General features: G+C 36.0%; 1 protein-coding gene across 41 annotated transcripts in view; it reads left to right on the top strand.

Annotated features, from left to right (window-relative positions):
- Positions 1-22,500, top strand: part of FOXP2 (forkhead box P2) — a 549,648-nt gene that overhangs the window by 521,985 nt on the left and 5,163 nt on the right. For all 41 annotated transcript variants that reach the window (XR_014833058.1, XR_014833057.1, XR_014833059.1 and 38 more), the window contains 1 exon segment: positions 95-258. Coding sequence is in view for 38 of the 41 variants with exons in the window: in XM_085004682.1 (XP_084860808.1) it covers positions 95-258 (164 nt within the window). In the remaining 3 variants the exon portion in view is untranslated.

The following is a 22,500-nucleotide window of genomic DNA, read 5'->3' as shown; positions in this document are numbered from 1 at the left end:
CATTGCAATTAGATAGATTTTTTTTTTTTTTTTTTTTGCATCTGATTTGGAAGCGCATCTGGAAAGTCGGTTGACACCCTCTTCATTTCCCTAGGCTGCCTTGGCAGAGAGCAGTTTACCTTTGCTAAGTAACCCTGGACTGATCAATAACGCCTCCAGCGGCCTGCTGCAGGCCGTCCACGAAGACCTCAATGGTTCCCTGGATCACCTCGACAGCAACGGGAACAGCAGCCCGGGCTGCTCACCTCAGCCGCACATGTAAGTGTGGCTGACAGACCCCGTAAGGGGGCAGAACCTGTATTCACCTACTTCTGAAGTGAGGAAGTCTTCTTAAGTCTTTTTAACAGCACATTAGTAAAAACTGCAAGTTTAAATGGAGTTAAACTGCACCGCGTTTGTGTTATGAGACAGTGTATCGGAATTGGTTTTAAGACACCTTTTAGATTCTCTCCAATGTCCTATAATTATCGTCCTAGCCATCGCCTACGAATGCTTAGTGCCACTAACATTCTCTTGGGTGTAAAGTGGTATCTAAGATGAGTCTCCATCTTACGGGTCATTATCACAGTTTGGTTTGTATGGTGCAATAAGAATATTCATGATGGAATAAGTTGTCGTAATTTTTACTACTATTACAGGTCTCTAAACCATTTATGAACTGTAGGCAAGATATTGCCCATTTTTATAAACCGTAAAATGCAAAGTTTAACTGTTACCCACAGTTTACATAGAAGCTAGTAAAGTGTAACTTTTTGCCTGTCTTATAAATCAGTGTAATTACATATTCAACTTTAATTACTGGTGCGTCTGTATTGGCAAGGTTTATATGTTATATTTTATGCAAGACTACGATTCCTATTAATATTTAGCAGCTAACTATATCATTAATTACTCTAAAATCTTTCCCCTACCATCTTTTTAATGGAGCTGCGAGAGTAGATGTATTAAAAATTGATGTATTGTGGATTTCAGAAATGTATATGACACTTTAAAAAATGCCTGGCCTTATTCACTAGGCTAAGTGTATCAGTTTCTTGTTTACTAAAAAGTAAGGACCCCGTTAGAACTTACAGTTCAGGGGGAAAAATTAGAATCTGAATCCTGCACCAGCCATTCAGTTGTCAGAATGAGTCGCAATGTATGTCCATACCTCTGAGAGTTCAGCATCGCATGCTTCTAATTTCAAGTCACTGAGGTAAGAATTATATATACTTCCTCTTATTCTTCTATCTTCTCTCCCTAATTTTGCACCCAGTATCTAGTCAAAGGCCTGAAAGGGAATTACGGTCTTTCTAGGTGCCTTTTCCTTTTGACCTTTCGCAGGATATTATTTTTGTTGACCCTTTAGACAGCTTATTCTCTTTGACATATTAATGTCTTTAAGACCATGCGCCTAATTGCTTTATAGCCCTTTTACGCCATCACCTTTGTGAAAAACACGCGGTGAACATTACTGTGTTTTATCAGGTTCCAAACCATTGCTTTTTCGAAATGGAAAAATTTGTCTTTTGGAAGTGTCTTTAGATGTATTAAATAATACAAAAGAAGTCATAAAACTCGAAGTAGAAAGAACATGAATATATGCTCTTGAGAGTAGCAGTACTCTAAAACAAGGAAAGGGAGCAATCCGACAAAAGTTTTTATATCCCTGCTTTATCCTATCAGCCATGCAGTGGGTAGCTTGAGGCCTTTTCCTTTCAGCCATTCTCCTGAGGATGCTAATGATCGCTCCCTGTATAAAGTGCTAAAACAATAAAACGTTAAAGAGCAAACAAGAGTTAGTTCCTGTTTTCCCCCTTTAAAAAAGACCTATTTCAGAGAAATGAAAGGCATTCGTCATAGAGGTGCTGAAGCCGTTGCTGCAACTCCCTGTGCTCCTCCTGCACAATATATAGTGGTTATTATGAACCACATATAGAGGATATGTAGGGAAGTGGTTTTTAAAATATAGTGGTCCAATGATAAGGAGATAAAAATGAGTGATTCAATAAAGTAGTTTATTAAACATTGTATTTTAGAACCCGAAATAATAATTGTGCTACGTTAAGGTATTATCAGGTTAGTAGTGTTTTTCATTTGGCAATTACTCTTTTAGATTTTTTTCGTTTTGTTAACAGTATAATTATAAAATATTTCACAAAAAAAAGTGTGTGTAAAACAATATATAAAAATTATATTTAATGCCTGATGTAATGTCCCTATGGGCTTATAAAACTAAAATGTTCATAGTCAATATACCGTACATTTTATGCTTCTATGAATTAGTGCGTGTGAAAAATGTTTATGTATATTTTCCATAGGGAGATAAAAGGAAGGCTTCCCTGAGCTTCTTAGAAATAGATTTCAGAAAAGAAAAATCAGAGAATGACCAAATCTTTTCTCTTCCTAAATTATATAAATTATATTTTTAATTATCATGCAGAATACTGAGTTGACATTCTCCCTTTGAATCTGTTTCAGCTGCTGTCATTAACATTTTGTATACTAGATGTCAAATATTATTGATGGAATGTTGCTACAGTATTCTATATCTTCGTCTTTATAGAGTTTTAAGATGCCTGTACTTAAAGAATGTTATGGCGTTTTATGTACATTATTAGACAAAGGAAAATATTATCTAATTCTTCCATCAGAGTTTGGCTGCATATAGTTGAATATACTTCAAAGCATTTGAAAATTAAACAGAAGTGAAAGAAAAAATTTTTTTAACCTTTAAATAGCATAGTCATGTGTCCTGAAATGAAATCTTGGTATTTGTCCTTGTTGTCATTGGTTGGGGTGGCAGGAAGGGGTGGTAGGTTACACTGATGCAGTCGTTAGCGGGAGACAGAAGGACCTCGTGGTCTTAGTTATATAGGCTCTGGTGATTGGTTGTAGGGGTTCCAATCTCAGATTTCGTATTTAAGAGCTCAGTAAGATTTATTTCTCTCCTCAGTTTTCTCAGCTGAAAGTGAGGTAAGTAATAATACATACTTCATAGGATTCTTGCAAATGAAATGAGTGCCTGGAACATAATAATTGTCCCCTGTGTCCCTCATAGTATTATATTCACAGTTACTGATTTATATTACCTCTTGTAGTACCTCATTATTGCTATAAATGAGACCATAAACAATATAAAAATATGTTGCATTTTAATATATTTTTAGGCTCTCCATAAATGTGTGGTTACTTTCCTTGATCATCCCTTTTCTTTTCCTCCCACCTCCTCTTATAATTCATGAAGTAAGCAGATCCATAAAAGTGAAACAAGATGAGACAGGAATTTATGGTAGGGAGCACCCTTCCTCAAAGTCAGTAAGGTAAGAGATTTTTGAGATAAGATGTTATTTGAGGTTGGAGGCAACAAAATGAACAATTCAAAGAAAATAATATCAACCCAGAACAGGAGCTCAGGATATGTACCTGGAGAATATTGCATATTGGGCTTGATAGGAATTTAGAATATACAAAGGAAAATAGAATTTAGAATATGTGAAATGGTACCAGACTATTGAGTGCCTTATGTATCAAGCTATGGTGTTTGTTTTAGTCAGTATGGAGCCTGTTAATGTTATCAGCTTGGATTTCACAGGATTAGATATGCCTTTAGGAAGGGTAATCTGAAAGTGTATTGAATGATCCATGCCTGAGAGAATCTCATGCAAGGTAGGATATTCTGGAGTTCAGAAAGCTGGGGAGCAAAAGATGAGTTCCTGCAACATGTAGTGTCTGACTTAAGTACAAGACAGAGAGTGGAGAGCAAAGAATCCATACAAGGAGTGCTGTGAGAAGAAATACAAGGAATGCAAGACAACTGACTGAATGCTGGGGACAAAGAGGAAAATTAGGAAAAATCATAGTCATTTTAAAAGCCCACACAGAGAAATAGAGGCCACAAGAAGACAGGCTCAAGGGGGAAATGATGATGAGTTCAGTGTCTTGCTTGCTGAATCTGAGAACATGAATGTCCTTAGATTCAGAAAAATAAAACAAAACAAAACTGAAACTGTTTCTTCATTTAGTCTTTTTATGCAACTCCAGAGTAGTAAAATCCCACGTAGTATAAAATGGAAGTATTCCTGAGATTGGTAGAAAAGGTATTTTGAAGCTTTAGAAGAATAGAACAGCTATGGATTAGTGCTTCTTATATTTTTAGAGAATAAGAGATGCCAAATTATCATCCTGCTCAACGCTCCATATTTAACACTTTGTGCACTGTGCTCTTACTCTTAAAGTGCCATGGATGAAGGCTTTTGCCAAACTGGTGCATTAATTTTGCCTTGATTCTTTAACTTTCTGTCCTGTCCTTTTTCCACTTCTCCTTCTCTTTCCTTACCTAAATTCTCCCTTTCCTTAAGGGCCGTGTCTTATTTTTCCTGCAGGTTTTCCCAAAGAATTTTGCAGTTAGGACCTACCTATACTCTTCTCCACATTTCTGAAGAGCTTGTTGCTTGCACCATTATTTGGAACTAACAGTGAGTGTGTGTGTGTGTCTCTGCATGCACATGTGTTCCTGCACACGTGTGCTCATTTTGCACTTATCTCTGACTGAGTGGCAGATCCCTTAAGGACAGAGACTGTGTTTTATACATGTTATACTATCTGAAACCCTAACACATTTTTCCTTCCAAAGTAAATACTCAATAACCATATGATACTGATTATGAAGAATCAAATGGGAAAAGTTTCCCTGTGGCTCGCAGGTTAAGGATCTGAGCTGTGGCTCAGGTCGTTGCTGTGTGGGTTAGATCCTTGGCCTGGGAACTTCAACATGTGCAGGCACCACACACACACACACACACACACACACACACACACACCCAACAAATAAAGAATCAAATGAGAGGTGACAGTTAGATATGGTTTGACTTCATGAGCTAATCCCTACAAGAGTACAATCGAGTGTTTTCTTAGAAAAATGAAGAAAAAGGAAAAAAAGAGACTTTTAGGAAGAAGAGATACCTAAATATAACATTCATTTTTTATGAGGGAGTGAAGAGATTTTTCTAAGTATTGGAAGAGTCTATGTGTGAACTTTTAATTTTAATTATTTAATTAATATGTGTTTTATGACTGTCCAAAGTTATGTGACTAGAAAGTGGCAAACCCCTTCACTTCATTTATGATTATCCTCCCAGACCTTGTTACATTTTATTTATCTTGTTGATGGTGAATTAAAAAGGAAAACAAAAAATATTGAGATCAATACAGTAATTGTCAGATGAATGTTCAGGAGGATTTTAGCAGAAAGTAGGAAAGGTTAAAGCCAGGTGGAATAACATAGATTCCACCTAATAATTTTTGGAAACATGTTTTGACTCTTTTCAATCAAATAGATTTCTATTGAAAGAGGTCTAGAGCCATCACGATTTTAACAGATGTAAACGATACTTCCTATGAGAGGCTGAGCTGAGTGTCATCAAGATTCATGTCTTCCCTTTTGTACCTCAGTGCCAATATTCCCTGAATACCTGACTTTTCAGAGTTCTATACATAATGGGCAAAATTACTTTAGATTCCTGTTTTATATCTGTGTTTGCCTCTTATAGAAACTACCTTATGAGTTAGGACTGATGCTATGTTCAGGCAGAAATAATTTCAACTTACTTTCTTCTCTCATGTGTTAGACTTAAATGAATGAAAAGAGCAGAAAACATTTGGAAGGTGAACTCACACTGGTCGAATCAATCCATTTCCTGTCTCCTTCCAGACCTGAGGCAGAAAGAGAAATTTAATGATGTACCCACCATATTTAGTTCAACTCCAGTTGTTTCTCTTTTTTATTAAGCAATTGTTTCTTCTCATTCTCAATATGTTGGCTCAGATTGGCCTGGTCTTTCTCTTACGAAAAGTGTTAAATGAGGTTCCTATTCTGATATTTTCAAATTTTGTTTCTAGAGATCAAAACAAATGTTCTTCCTGAGCTGGTTTTGTGTGGAGGGCTTCACGCACAAAGGCTGCCATTGTCATGGCGTTCCCCTTTCTGATTATTGGAGTCTCCTACTGTTGAGTTTTCAGATCATTTCTTGCACGTCATTCCTGAATCCTCTTAGCTTCCATGCTATTTCAAAGTTCTGCTTGCTAATATTCTGTATTAGTTTCAGGGGATGATTATTTTCTCTCTCTTATTAAGGCAAATATTTGAAGTTTATGAGTTAAACTTCTCTATGGGGTCAGGATGTTAACATGGCTTATATAAAGCTAGAAGATAAATTCGTTGTGTTCTTAGAAGCCAAAACTTTAGGGTGAGGAAATCAAAGGCTATGGCATCACACAATAGGAGTAGTATAGTATTATTCCAGGACTGCAATGGAGATCACATTAATCTTTTTTTTTTTTTATTAATGTGTTGAATTCACATTCTGCAATGCCCCAGAACTTTCGTGCATCGCACGTTCCAGGCATCCTTTTAACAACCTCTGCTTCTTGAGAACCTCAGTTTGTTGATCCAGTGGTAAACTTCAGCCTCTCCTAGCAACGCTACTTTGCAATCAAAGATAGCTAAAAGGGACTTCCAGACACCCGTTTTGTGAAAGAGTATTGAAAATCTAATATAAATTATGAATTGTCATGAAACATACTGAAAACATTCAAGTATATAATATTACCTTTCTTCTTCCTGTTCTTTTTAGCTGCCTTAAAATTCAAAATGCTATTTGTAGAAACATGTAGAATTTGCAGACCCTGTACCTTTGGTTGCTGATTTTTATATAAAATCCCTACAGATCTTAGATCTCTGTGTGGACAAAAGCATTTGAAATTGGAGTGGCTCTGTATATCAGAGGAAAGCAGTTGAAAGTACCTGACAACTTGAGCAAGTGGAATGCTTTCTCATTGTTTTCATGCCTGTTAAGCCTGAGCTATTTTTGCTGATATTTTGGGTCATTAAAATACATTAAGAAGCTCTAAACATAAAAGGGTTTTTTTTGTTTGTTTTTTTTTTGTTTTTTTTTTTTTTTTTGCTTTACATATGTTTTCACAGATTTTCTATTTCACAATTTTTCAGTCATCTTTAATTTTTTTTTTCCCTGGCATTTCTGGGTCTCTTAGAATTTTCATTCTGATTTAATTCCATTTTGATTTAATCTCTAAACTTTTTTTTATTAACTGTGCTAGTTAGCTTTGAGATCTCTTTCCAAAGTGATTGAACAGAACTTATGATTATGCCAGCTCTTTATCATCTCATTTTTTTTTTTTTTTTTAATGCTACAAGTGTGGTTCAGTAGCGGCTGTTCTTTTTTACATTATTTCAGTCCCCATATGTGGCACTTACAACTCATTCTAGTTCCTCCTAATAAAAAGATCCTCCCAGAGGTACAGTGCCTTCAGCCTAAAAGTGCTGTATCCCCACCGTGCCAATTGTGGAAACTTGTGGGTTCCTATAGGGTTTTAAAGGATTTTTTTAGAACTATACAGATGGTATCTGACATCCGTGGTATGAGTCCTCACAATTTAGGCAAAGTGTGTCAGAAAACTTTTCGCTGACAGTATGGTAGCTTACTGTTTCTGTTTTATATCTAAAGAAGACATTTTGTTAGAAGGTACATGTATATCTTCATTTGCACTAGCACCACTTGAACCTTAGAAATTTCCTTTTGCTAAGGGTCAAAAGGTAATTGATGGAATTGTTTAAAAATGAATATTTTGATTCAGTATTATTTTTTTCCTTCTAGTACTAGGGAAAACTGAGGGTTTTCTATGCCTACCCATGCAGTGTTTTAACTTCAGCTTTTGACATAAGGCTTAGGGAAGTAGATGCTTATTTGGTGACTATGGGGTTTTTTATGACTAAAGATATTTATTACATAAAATTGACTATCACTTCAGGATGTTACTTAATATTAAGGTAATTTACATAAGAAATTATATTTTAATATGTGTTAAAATTATATGCATTTTGACTCCTTGGGAGAATTTAAAATTGACCTGAATGAATATGATATACATGAAAACTCTGATACCAGTAAACACGGTTTAAAACTTTATCTCAAAAAAAAAAACCCTTAGGAGTTCCTGTCATGGCTCAGTGGTTAATGAATCCGATGAGGAATCATGAGGTTGCGGGTTCGATCCCTGGCCTCGCTCAGTCAGTTAAGGATCTGGCATTGCTGTGAGCTGTGGTGTAGGTCGCAGATGCAGCCTGGATCCCATGTTTCTGTGGCTCTGGCGTAGGCTGGCGGCTACAGCCCCAATTAGACCCCTAGCCTGGGAACCTCCATATGCTGCGGGTACAGCCCTAGAAAAAGGCAAAAAGACAAAAAAAAAATAAGAAAGAAAAGAAACAGAAAACCTTAGAGTTCCTACATTCCATAAGCAGTTTCTATCATTGGCATATAATTAAACAATTTATGTAAGCCACTGATGACTAACATTCTTCACTTTGCTTAATATTATCTTAATCTTTGAAGACTGAAAAGTATGTGACATCAGCAAGATATTTAAAAGGCAGGAGCAAAAGTAATCAGTGGTCACATAATGTTATCTAACTCAATAAATTTACATTTGCGACATTAAATCTAAGGTCCCTTTTGTTAATTAGCAGGTCAGAGAAGGACATAATCCACGAGATTTAGAATAAAAGATAAATATTGTTTTTACTCCCTATTCCATTCTCATGTTGAGCAGTAACAGCATAACTAGCACAGTTCGTTGAATCAGTAGCAAAGGAAGAGTTCCAGCAGAGCAGCCAGTCTCAAAGATTAGAGAGACCTAATAACTTGAACCGCAGAAATCCCAGTGAGGAGGTATCTCTATAAAGATATCCAGGAAACAGCTTCACCAGGAGCCAGCAATGGATGGGCAGCATCCCATCGAGGCAGTTTGGCAAAGGAAATAGACACCAACCTAGAAAAATGGGTGAGCTCCATCCTGAGGGCTGGCCATTGCCATTGCATCCAACTGTAGGACTTGGAGGTCATGATCTTCAAAGAGCCAGAACCGAAATTATCAAAGAAGGAATTAGAGAGAAACAGGAACATAGACTCTGTGTACGCAGATAGCCATCCTGACATTTCTGACTGAAACTTGGCCCAAGGAAGACAAGGCAAAAACAGTTTTTAGATGAATGGTTCAAAGGAGTTTTGGAACAGAAGCAAAACTGACTTAATGGTCGAATGTCAAGAGATAATGAATTTTAGACTGTATTTCTCTGGCCAACAGATTAGAGATATAAAGGCCCATACTTGAATGTTAATTGAAAGTAACCATTTATGACCCACAGAATGGAATGGTGGAGTTCCTATCATGGCTCAACGGAAATGAATCTGACTAGCATCCATGAGGATGCAGGTTTGATCCCTGGTCTCACTCAGAGGGTTAAGGATCTGGCGTGGCCATGAGCTGTGGTGTAGGTCGCAGACGCAGCTCAGATCTGGCGTTGCTGTGGCTGTGGTGTAGGCCAGCAGCTATAGCTCCAATTCAACCCCTAGCCTGGAAGCCTCCATATGCCGAGAGTGAGGCCTTAAAAAAAAAAAAAAAAAAAAAAGGATTCGTACCCACTGTATCTCCATGGGGAACACTTTTCACTCTGAGATTGGGCACTGTGTATTTGGACTTATCAGCGATCAAAGTAATTGCATCTATATTTTCATTTTATTACAGCTGTTTTTGTCCCATCCAGGACTTTTATAAGATAAAATGGTAAATCCTAAAGAATGTAATTGTTTTTTTTTTAATTAGCACCACAGCAAATCTATCTGAAATCATTTGGGAATGAGCCTCCTAATCATGTAAAATCCAGCTTCTTTAAACAATGTTGCATGCATTTGAATAAATTACAATATAATGTTGATGATAATGGCCAGAAATATTAGAAAAAGTTTTATATACATTTATCTTCATGCAGTTTATAAAGTTATGTTTCCACCTTTTGGTTGTATGTCTTACAACTTCTACTAATAATAAATGGAACTTCGGAACTCTGCCTTGGGTCAGATCTATTGGGATGTAGAATAGAATTATAAACTCCATCCTTCAGAAGGGCAGTGCATCTTTGAAGAGAAAATGTTATTCCAATTAGCAGAAAATAATATTCTTTGGCAGTCAAACACTAAATGGTTATATTTTTCAGAATATAAAATATAGGAGTTATAAGATTTATTGAATATATTAGAATTAAAGTCATATTCTGAAAATTTTTTTGGCTATTTATCTTTAGTCACAGTAAAAAGGCATAGGAAAAACTTGGTAGGGCTTTTTTTTTTTTTTTTTTTTTTTTTTTTTGTCTTTTTGTCTTTTCAGGGCCACGCCTGTCACATAATGGAGGTTCGAAGGCTAGGGGTCAAATCAGAACTATAGCTGCCAGCCTACACCACAGCCACAGTAACACCAGATCTGAGCCGCATCTGCAACCTACACCACAGCTCATGGCCACACCAGATCCTTATCCCACTGAGCAAGGCCAGGGATCGAACCTTAAACCTCATGGTACCTAGTCAGATTCATTTCTGCTGCACCATGACGGGAACTCCAGCATTTTTTAATTATAATCTGAAAAAGGAAACTAAACAAAATATGTATGGAATGAGGAATCATTTGTTCACTCCAATTTTTCTATCCTGTTTTAATGCCTGTACATTTCTGAAAGAAGGAATATTTTCCTTTTCATCAAGTGGTAAGAGGGTTTTTATCCAGCTAACCAGAAGGGTAGTTCTGGGTACCATCGTAGTGACAGCTGTGTGCAAATTCATCCAAATGAAAAGGAAGATCAGTTCATTCAACATAAGAATGTTTGCAGGAAATCTTCTTTTAATTTACAGAAGAGAAAATAGTCTTTAAAAATCATAAATTGGAGAAATATTGAATCATACTTGTAAAGATCTGTTTTATAATTTCTTAATAGATAAAATAAAAGCTAATTTATCATTTCTAGTTGTTTTTAATTATATGGTCTTCTTATTCACTTCTACACTAAAGAGAACTAAATATTTCTCTAATATGTGCTTAAATTTGGAATATAAAAACCTAGATTTGGAGTTCCCGTCGTGGCGCAGTGGTTAACGAATCCGACTAGGAACAATGAGGTTGCGGGTTCGATCCCTGCCCTTGCTCAGTGGGTTAACGATCCGGCGTTGCCGTGAGCTGTGGTGTAGGTTGCAGACGCGGCTCGGATCCCGCGTTGCTGTGGCTCTGGCGTAGGCCGGTGGCTACAGCTCTGATTCAACCCCTAGCCTGGGAACCTCCATATGCCGCGGGAGCGGCCCAAGAAATAGCAACAACAACAACAACAAAAAAGACAAAAAGACAAAAAAAAAAACCTAGATTTTAGTGGAAGAAATCAGATTATCATTTCAAAAGAATAAAATCATAAATAAAATTAAGTAAATAAGTTCTTAATGACTATATAAATAACTTTAGTTATTCAGTTACTCACATTAGTCTAATCGTCTCTCATTTTAAAAAGTAACAGCAAAATGTTTTCTTTTAAAATTAAACTTTTCCAGGGGAGTTCCCATCGTGGCACAGTGGTTAACAAATCCGACTAGAAACCATGAGGTTGCAGGTTCTATTCCTGGCCTTGCTCAGTGGGTTAAGGATCCGGCGTGGCCATGAGCTGTGGTGTAGATTGGAGACTCAGCTCGGATCCTGGGTTGCTGTGGCTCTGGTGTAGGCTGGCGGCTATAACTCCGATTCGACCCCTAGCCTGGGAACCTCCATATGCCACGTGTGCAGCCCAAGAAAAGCTCCCCCCCCAAAAAAAAATAAATAAACTTTTCCATTTAAAACCTTGGTTTCATTTATTAACTTATTTCCTGTGATATGTTAAACTAAAATACTTTCTAAACAAAATATTACTCTAAAAGTTACAAATGTTTAAGAAACATAAATTGTTTCTCGCTTAAGCTAGACTTTATACAATTAAGATAACTAAACTTTGTAATGTTTATAAATCTACCTTTAAATTCCGCATGTAATTGTATTATTTCCTTGTACATATACTAGATGGAAATGAGTAAAATTGAATTTCCACAATCTCCATTTTTTATATGCTTTCTAAATGAGCATCAGTTACTTTGCCAGTTTTCCTGTGAAACTTTTTAGAAAAAAATGACTTTTAAAAAATGTTGTATTTGATATGCTTATATCTTCCAAAATAGCATTCAGTAGAAGTTAGCTACTCAGAAATAACAAACAAAACTAAAAACAGCCTCATGAAACTCAATCTTCCATCTTAATAAAGGAGTTTGTGTTTCTAGTTTTGGAATTCTTTTTACTTCTTGACATTGGCAAATTTGAACTGATAGAATAAAAATTTATTTGAACACATATAAAATTATGAAGTACTAATCATTTACTTTGAGTTTTAAATAGTTCCATATATTAGTTATCATTATCCATTCAAAAGCTTTGTTCCAAGTACTAAATAGATATTACAGGTACTTAAAAGGAAATCTCTTCTCCAAGTCTTTTTCTTTTAGTTACAAAATTTTTGATGCTATTTTGTGAAATAGTCAAAATTTATATGGCCTATAACAATACTATGTCTATTTTGATATTTTTAAATGTCCTTAATCAACAATATAACAGTATATGAGATAAAAAATAATTTGTATGATTATTAATACTTTCTGTTACAGTTAACTAATATATCCTGTGTAGGTTAAAGGTATACAGACTAAATTAAGCAGAGTAAATATCAAGAAACTTAAAAAATCAAGAACTTGAATATATCGATATTGAGTGGGAAATAGATGTGTGAGTTAAGGTTTACCATATTTTAATACATTTGTTTCTTAGAGTACTATATATAAATTCATTTTCTCTGGATAAAGATTGCTATATTGGGCCAAATAAAATTATTTTCCATAGTAAAACTGAAGCATGAGGGCATAAAGCTATTTCTGAGGATAGGTTTTTGAGTATTATCTGGAGAATAACATCTTTTATAGTAAAGATCTGCTGTTACTGATAGAAGCATGTTATAGGATTTTGAAAAGAAGTATTATATCTCTTTGTAAAATGATGCTTATTACTCTTTTTTCAATAGATATACTTTATTAACTGAATTAAAATTTGCCTCAAGTAACTAGGATTATCTGAAGAAAAGATATAAGGGAATCTCATAATGAGTAAACCACTAAAAACAACTTGGATTTAGTCTTACATTTAGTCTTGATTTGTAAATGTTTGATAAATTAACTTTACATTGCCTAAAATTGCCCATATTGTAGATATGACCAGTTAATTATAAGTTTTTCTTCACAGCATTTGTGGATATGTGTCATAGCGTTTAAGACTTAAAGTTTTTATCATTGCCTTCATGGTATTAATAAATATTGATTGCTGAAAGACCCAATCAAATTTACACTGTGTCACTGAATTTCTCATAAATGATGACACTAGTATTTTAATCATGACATTAGATGATATCTAAATACCACAGTGAACTCTGCCATCTAACATCTATTGACTTAAATACATTTTGAACATCTCAGTTAAACAGAACTTTACTCATAGTACTTTCTTATTCTAAGGAAAAAACAGGAATACTTTATAGGGTCTTAGTCTTAAATAAAGAGGAAATGTAGACAATTTACATTCCTCTAGAGATTAAACTGTATGACCACAATCTAAAAAGGTAAACTTTTCCATTATAATTTGACTCTTTGCCTGTAGAGTGTAGGCAACATTAATATTTCTTCTGCTTTTCATGGGTGCCCTAGGCACTTAGAGATGTCACAACTGAAAAAGCAACACATTTCTTTAAGCAGAAAATCAGTCTATTGATGTAGCCAATCCTCTGTGTTTTTGGTATATACCATGATGAGGGTGGGCTGTAAAACTGAGTGATTAAAATAGAGTGTGACAATCAACCACTACTTTTCATTTCCTTCTAGTAGAGGGTTGGCAGGTTGAATGGAACGAGACGAGTTTCATTTGTTTAAATTGAATAAACATTCATTGAGCACCTATTATGTGCAACAAACTTTGCTGGAAACTGGCAGATGATCTGTATCTACAAAGAGGTAAAACTATCTAATAGAGGGTTGGATATGTACATAGATAATGAGAGTCCAAGTAAAGGAAGGGAGTTATAACCAAATTCCAAATTCAGCCTTAAGTGTATGCACGCACACAGAAGATCATAAAGTCTTCATGGAGGACACGGCTTTGAGTTATGTTTAACATGGAATAGATCTTTAGGTGGAACTTTATGAAGTTACTGATATGTGGCTGTTTTTTGCTTACGGAAATAGCAATCTTAAACTTTCAACCTAAAATTAAGCAGAGATGAAGAAAGAGAAGATAGATATAAAGGATATGAGGATGTGAGCAAAGGTGACTAAGATATAAAACAGGAATCTCATTCAGAAAACAGATCATTCCTTTGCCTTGGCACATGGGAGGTCTGCCTAGAGAGGAATACCTGCGTGATGAGACTGGACAAGAATTTGGGATCCATATCTTAGAGTTAATCAGTTTCCAAGCTGATGATAGGGTAGGAGAATTTAAAAATTCGCCAGGAGTTCCCGTCGTGGCGCAGTGGTTAACGAATCCGACTAAGAACCATGAGGTTGCGGGTTCGGTCCCTGCCCTTGCTCAGTGGGTTAAGGATCCAGCGTTGCCGTGAGCTGTGGTGTAGGTTGCAGACGCGGCTCGGATCCCGCGTTGCTGTGGCTCTGGCGTAGGCCGGTGGCTACAGCTCTGATTCAGCCCCTAGCCTGGGAACCTCCATATGCCGCGGGAGCGGCCCAAGAAATAGCAACAACAACAACAACAAAACAGAAGACAAAAAAGACCAAAAAATTCGCCAATTATTTGAAGATTCTTAGCAAGCCCTTCCAGGACACATGTTACCTACTTTTAAAAAGGCTTATCTCTTCTTTGTCGCTACTCTTCTCTGGAAATATTTTATTTTTTTCACTTGAGAAAGTGTCCATACTTTATGCCATTTTCCCTCAATATTTGGTTTGGAAATATATTTTTCTTCAAAGTAATGTAATTACAGACTGAAAAATAAAAAATACATAAAATTTCCAGAGATCAAGTATTGGCAGCCTTTGTGAAGGCAGCCATTGCTACTGCTAGCAGCTTAGTCACAACGAAGACTGTAGAGAAACTTTCTTATTCTAAGGAAAAACAGGAATATCTTATAGGGTCTTAGTCTTAAATACCTCCCAATCTTCTACTTTCTAATATCCCAGGTTTCTGTGCCCTCTTCCTCTCCTCCTTGAGCAATTAAACCAACATATAAAGACTCATCAGAATTGAATGTGAGTTATGAAGAGTCTATCTGTTTTTAATTTGTACAATTTTTGACAGAGATTTAGACTCTTCTGTCTTCTTAGTAGAGTATAAAAGGGAACTCTTTCACATGCATATAGATTTAAGAGCAGTGTGTACAAAAAATTTTTCCTCCATACCTAATAGACTAAATTCTTTCCTTCTTTCCACTGTTTCTAATTCTGCTACCTTAGTCCTGACCATCATTACCTTATTACACTGTTGGAGTCAGTTCCTAACTGGTAACCTTACCTCCAGTGGCCTATATTCCATCTAAGCTTTGCAAATTAATCCTCCTAAAACTCATATCTTTTCATTGCCGTGCTCAAAAACCATCAATAGCCCTTCAACTGGCAGAGAATAAATTTTAAACTCCATAAAATGCAACTCAAGGGCCCTTCACCATGTGACCTTGTTCTGCTTTCTAACATATTTCTTTATTACCAACCCTCCATTCCCCATGGCCTCTACACACTCTCAGAGTTCCCACAACACATCTAAATTCTCTATTTTTCCCATTTCCACTCGAAGTGCCCTTTTCCTCATCTCTGCATAATGAACATTTTCATATCCTTCAAAGTCTACCTGAAGTGACACCTGCTTCTGTCATAGATCATTGACTGACTAGATTGCCAGAATTTATCCCCCTCTTCCAGAACACTTGGTGTATTATGATATAGATTATGTTCTACTTGATAACTTCAACAGAAATTACTTGTGTGTGTGTGTTACTTCCTCTATTAGACTGGAAACTCTGCAAGGACAGGAACCATGGTCCATATTAGCCCCTAGACCAGTGGTTTGCACCTAATGCTTATTGATTTTTTTTTTCCACTTCCAACAAGAAGTAATGTATATCCTTCCAGAAGTACTTCTATTTCAGTTACTTTGAACCTCTCTGTCAGGGAATGGTAACAGACTTTATACTTCTTCATCGCTAAATACTTTTTACCTCCAATTATCTGAAGAAGTTCCTAAGAGCTTTCTAATTCTTCCACATATAAATTATATCAAATTGGGAGGTTGCCTATTCCTTCTTCAAGCAAGAAATATAAATCATTGCTTTTCTTCCTTCCTTCCTCCCTTCCTTCCTTTCTTTCTTTTTTTCTTTTTCTCTTTTTTTCTGGCTTTTTAGAAAGTTCCCAGGCTAGAGGTTGAATTGGAGCTGCAGCTGTTGCTGTGCGTCACAGCAATACCAGATGCCAGCTGCATCTGTGACCTACACTGCAGCTTGTGACAGCACCAGATCCTTAACACACTGAGCAAGGCGAAGGATCAAACCCACATCCTCACAGATACTAGTCAGGTTTGTCATCTGTTAAGCCACAATGGGAACTCCCAAATCACTGCCTTTCTATAATAAATAGTAGGCAGTTGACTTGGAATAGTTGAATTGGAAATCTTGTGTTTCGTGAACAGAACAATTTTTAAACTGTTCACAATAAATTCCTGGGAGCTAGCTTGAATGAGTATTTATTACTTATCAAATGGATAATTTGCTTTAAAATCAAAGATGAAGTTACTTCCAAATCCACTTAAAGGGATAGGACATATTTTATCAGGTTTAGAAGTACTACAGTGATGGTCAGAGTAAATATGTCTGCCTGCTGTCTGTGCCCTTCTTTGCCAAACGTTTGTATTCTTCTCTGATAACCTCGATGCCTGGTATGTAGTCAGTGTCTAATAAACAAATGAAAGGCTGAAGATATTATCCCAATTCAGACTTCATTGACTCCTGCCCTAAGATGTATTAAAAATAAGTCTACTTGTTGTCCCTTATTCGCAATCTCACAAATGAGACCAAAACAATCAGTGATTCTACTAGTTTTTCTTTTCCTTTTTTTTGACTTTTCAGAAGTTGAAAAACAAAATCTAAGTCCTAAGTTTCAAATGTTTCAGATGTTATCATCTGTTTTACTCCCGCAAACAACTGATTCTATTTGTTTAAAGTAGCTTTTCTTTTATTATTAAAGCCTCAGTTGAGGACTGCAGTTTAATCTGCAAGACACCTCAAATTGTCGCTGAAGGGAGCAGTGCATAAATTTCAAATCAGGGAGGAAAAAAATGGCATGATGGATATCCGGACCACCCAGAATAGATCTTCTTCAAACCCAGAAAGAGTTTTTATCACCAAGATAGTCAAGAATTTTTCTCATTTGTCCCATGAGCTTGTCCTTCCTTTACTGTCTTTGGTGAATTGCAGTGGGAGTATGTATGCTTTCAAAAAAGGGGTATATGTGCTATAAGATTCTGCTTAGAGGCAAATAATCTCTCCCAGGTGTTAACTGCTCCTCCAGTATCACTTGATTGCTGTTTCTCTTAATACGCTTCTAACTGGCAATCTTGTACATACTTGAGTACATATTTCTCCCAAACCAGACTGTAAGTTTTTTGATAGATGTTTAAATGTCCCCACAGTGCTTTATAGCTAGAAAAGTATGCACCAAACATGTGTTAAATTAATCATTGGCAATAGGGAGATAATGGTGATATGTTATTGGCTTTTCCTTTCAAAGTGAGATTGATGCCTCTTTATGCCATTACAGACACAGGGAACTTGACTCAATCCACAGCATAAAGGAATTTTGGGGAGAACATGTACTTCTTATCAGGCTTGTATATATTGCTATGTCTGTTAAAATTTCCATTCTTCAGTTAACTTGGAGTTCATCTATATCCAGCTGAATATATATCATCAGACTTCGTAAACCCCAACGTGCACAGCACATGTGCTGCAGGCCTGAACCATTCAATGCACGTACATTAGTGATTTTAATGACAAGCTAATGATGAGGCTTTGGATGGATGTCTGAGGAGAGTAAGTGCAGGGGTTCTGCCTAGCAAGCACTTCAGTGATGGCCCTTCTACTTTGAAATTTTCTCTCCTCTGTTGATTTAAAAATGACCAGAGACATGACCTGGAATTTCACCTTCAGTGATTTAGTGTTCAGAACTGTTTTAGTAAATCATTCTTTGGAATGATTATAGTAGCATGTTGCATTATTTTGTTCCTCTTCTTTTATTACCTTAAATGAACTTTTAAGAAAGTGTAGTTAGTCATTACTTTAATAGCCCTAACGCCTGGCATTTGATATGTGGGGCACATATATCTTTGTTTTATGACTTTTTTGATATGGCAATAAGGTCTTACTTTGTAGAAGGGCTAAAATATTTTAGAGCTAAGTTCATGTATTGTTTGATAATTAATTCATCTATTTATACTATAACTTCTCCCAAAAAAAGATTTAAGGTTATAATTATATCATGGCTGTATATAACATTGATCGTGTATGACCCAGTCACTGTTCCAAGTGTTTTACATACACAGAAATCATTTACTCCTCAGAACTACTGTGTAAAGTGGGTACTGTATTATCTCTGTTTCACAAATTTAAAAAAAAAAAAGAGGTACAGAGACATTAAGTAACTTCCCAAAGGTCAAACAGCTAGGAAGTAAAGGAGCCAGGATGTAATCCCAAGCATTTTATCCTCAAAGCCCACTAAATTCTTAAATACTATATTATTAACCACTTAACCACTGCTGCATGACTAAAGATTATAAATGAGGTGCCTAAATTATTCAGGATTACTTTGTGCTACACTTACAAGTTAATCAAAATACTAAATACATAAAAATTATTGTATTAAATTATACCCTGTTAATTAGAACTCTTTGCTTGATTTAACTGGAGAAGAGGATACAAGGAAGAATTGGTGAACATTGCATAGAGTGGGAATTAATTTAAAGGGTTTCCTTTATTTTATTTGAGTTGTCAGAGAGGTTTCTTTGGTAAAGGAGAGCTTTTTTTCCTAGAAGAAAATCTAATTATCTTATAGTGTCGCATCACATGGTAGGTACACTGAAGAATTTGGAAAAATGAACACTGCAGAGATGGCCACTTTTTTCCAGAGATAAATTAAATGACCCTCATGTCCTGTAATGGGAATAAGAAGGGAAAGCTACTGCTAATGGCCCCAGAAGAGACTAATTTCCGATTCATTCTGCAACCCACCAAAGACATATGGTTTCTGAGGTTCCATATCTTTTGAATTGACATACAAGACATGTGAAAACATGGAGCTCTCTGAGATCCAAAAGTGAGGAACCTCATATAAATGGGAATAGTCATGATAGAATTGTGTTTTTATTGAAATAATTTCCACCAATTTATAGGGAGAGGTATTGTAACTTGCAAGCAATTTTATTCCCTGGGACGCTTAAACTCTTGCTTCTTTTTATTTCTTCCTTAGACACTGTGTTGGTGGCAATCAGATACTTTTAGGAACTGAGCCTTAATAATTATTGGCTCTGGTTTTAGTTTATTTTAGTAAATGAGGAGCCTAATACTGTAGCTTTAAGGGAAGATTTCATTTATACCTTTTTTAGGCCTGATACCTTGTTCACAAACTAATTCTGATCAAAAGGATTCCAAGAATACTTAATTCCAGGGAGAAACTTTCTCATTTATAGTTGATACAAATGAAACTCTTAATTCTTTGATGGCACATAATTTATTCAGTCAACATGTATTTACTAGGTGCTTGCTATCTGTATAGCTCTCTTGATCTTTGAAAGTCATAGCCTAGTTGGCAGATACTGTACTTCTACCACTAGAAGGAGTTCATTACAGTGCGTGTGATTAAGACCCCTTGATAGCAAGAATAACAAGGTTCCCAGGGAGGAAAAAAAAAAAAAAAAAAGCTGGCATTTCAGAGGCCAGCTGTGTGCTAGTCCTGGTTCTGCCAACCAAGTTATCATATGTACCTACCATACTCTTGGGAAGTCACTCATTTTCTAATCTGTAAAATGGGAGCACTGAATAACAGTGTTAGAATTCGAAGATGCTGTAGTTTTGACTAACAGGATGATATTTAAAAATGCTTTGAAGGGTCAAAGTAGGAGGTCAGTGAAAGCTGGACAGGTCAAACAAATTCCTTAGAAGTAGAGGCGATACAACTTGGTCCTTATATGGTAGACAGGATGTGCATAGGTAGAATGCAGTGAGGACAGAAATTCCAGGTTCTGTATACACACAGGAGTTGAAGAAGAAAGCACAGATGAAGTCAGCATGAAAAACGGCTTGGAGTGGGGACTGAACATGATGTTTTAAGGATGGTGTTTTGCGTATGGAATAGAAGTGTTTGTTCAGAACTACTGTTTTACCCAGGTAGGTTGAGGCATACCTCCTGACAGTGGCTGAAGGGCTTTGGTTTAATCTTGTCTCATTCCCTTGAGTTGCAATTCAGATAGATTTTTGTATAAGGCAATGGCATAATGAAATAAATTCACTGTGTATTAAAATTTTTTGAGAACGTGGAAGTTCACTTTGTGGCTCAGCGTTAATGAGCCTGACTAGTATCCATGAGGATGCACGTTCTATCCCTGGCCTCCCTCAGTGGGTTAAGGATCCAGTGTTGCCATGAGCTGTGGTGTAGGTCGCAGACAAGGCTCAGATCCCACATTGCTGTGGCTGTGGTGTAGGCTGGCGGCTACAGCTCCGATTTGATTCCTAGCTTAGGAACTTCCATATGCTGCGGATGTGGCCCTAAAAAGAAAAAAGAAAAAATCTGATAATGTAAATGGAACATGCCTTTAGAGATATCCTTTAAAAAAAATTCTCTGTGTTTCTATTTTAGACATCATCATGTTTGTTATTCCTCTTTGTCTGGAACTTGAGACTTTTACACAGGTTCTTTAGTCAACTAAAAATCCAACCCAGGAAACTAAGGACACAAATGAATCAGATACTCAGATCCTTAGCTCCAGCTGAGGGGACAGTGGAAGTGGAACAGGGGATTAGAAAACAGAGTCAAACCATGGGGAACTCCTAGGTCTTCTCAGAGCCTGGAGAATGTTAAAATACACCCCCTACCAAAGAGATCGAATCTTTAGCTGAAATTATTAGATACCCCAAATAATGTTAATTGACTTGAAGTTAATCCCTTAGAACAGCTCTAGATATCTATGTATGTCTTGCCAGCTACTGAGTCTCGGTTTAGAAATATTCAGCTATTTAAGCTTGAAAGTTTTGAATATTCATAGGTCATTTATAATACCTAATTAGAAAAAGGTGCTATTGTATTAACCTTAGGAGTTTATTCTAATCATTTTCAGTACTAAGAGTTTAACATGCACGAAAATGTCCTGAATCCCAGCTTGAACCTGGAAAATCTAAAATTATAAATTCAACCTAGAATGATTATGAAATCAAAACATCATTTTTTAATAAAAGTCATTAAATGAATATGAACTTTCACAAGTAATCTTATTAGAAGATGTCATTTGTATATTTTATAGAGTACTTTGGGAATATTAACATTAGATTTAATAAATGTTTAAAATTCTGGACATCTCTACATGATACTGTAACAACTAGTTGGTTCATCAGTCATTTTACTCAAACTATGGGTTGGTTAAGCAAAACATTTAATCAAAGCAGTTGTCGAATTCAATTGCTAAATTTTTTTAGCCAGAGTGATTGATTTTATTTTTAAGACGATCCTCATTAACAGCTTTTATGATTATAGGCTTTTCTTATTCTGAAATCATGTATGAACGCACACATACACACTCACATTTGCATGCTGACACATAGATTCTCCCCCCACCTCCATCGTACATATTTTCCTAATTGAACATTTCTAATTTTCTAATTGACTATGTGACCTTCTATTAGAACCAAACAGTTTATTCATCACATAATATAGTACCTATAAATCAGTCATATGCATCTATTAGAAGTGCTGCTTTTCTAATTTATAAGTTATTCTTTAATAAATAGCATTAGTTATTTCAAGGACTACTGTATTATTTAATAATTTCTCATGAAGGGCAATAAATAGTACCTTGGAGATTTAGAATTGCAGTGGTTTTCCTTACATCAATAGTACGGTGCTTTGGATTTAACACAACTTTTAATATACATGAAATGTCAGCACCATAACTGTAGTTTCATTCAATAGCAATAACAAACTCTCTTGGCTTTTTATTTGTATTGGCTACAGTATGATTTCATGATTTACCCCGCAGAGTGCAGTAATGGCCTTGTAATGGCCACTTCCCATAGTCTCTAACCTATCCCTAGGGAGTAATCTATACTGAGAACTGAGAGATTAGAGCTGGTATTAGCTTGATGCACCAGAAATATGGGGGAAATTTCAGTGTTCTTTACCCATGCATGCAAATTATGAGAACAGTTCCAGGAACCATCATCACCCAGAATTGGCTTTCCTGACTGGCTTTTAATTATTTTTGGTATGCCTAGATATTTCTCTAATAAACATTACAATGTTCTGG

The sequence above is a fragment of the Sus scrofa genome, chromosome 18 (genome assembly GCF_054392235.1).
Source record: "Sus scrofa isolate SSC_HxYL_T2T_F1_AM1 chromosome 18, Sscrofa_HxYL_maternal_Yorkshire_Landrace_v2.0, whole genome shotgun sequence".
Classification (NCBI taxonomy): Eukaryota; Metazoa; Chordata; class Mammalia; order Artiodactyla; family Suidae; genus Sus; species Sus scrofa.
The sequence above is the reverse complement of the archived record's forward strand: the minus strand, read 5'-3'. Positions and strand labels throughout refer to the sequence as shown.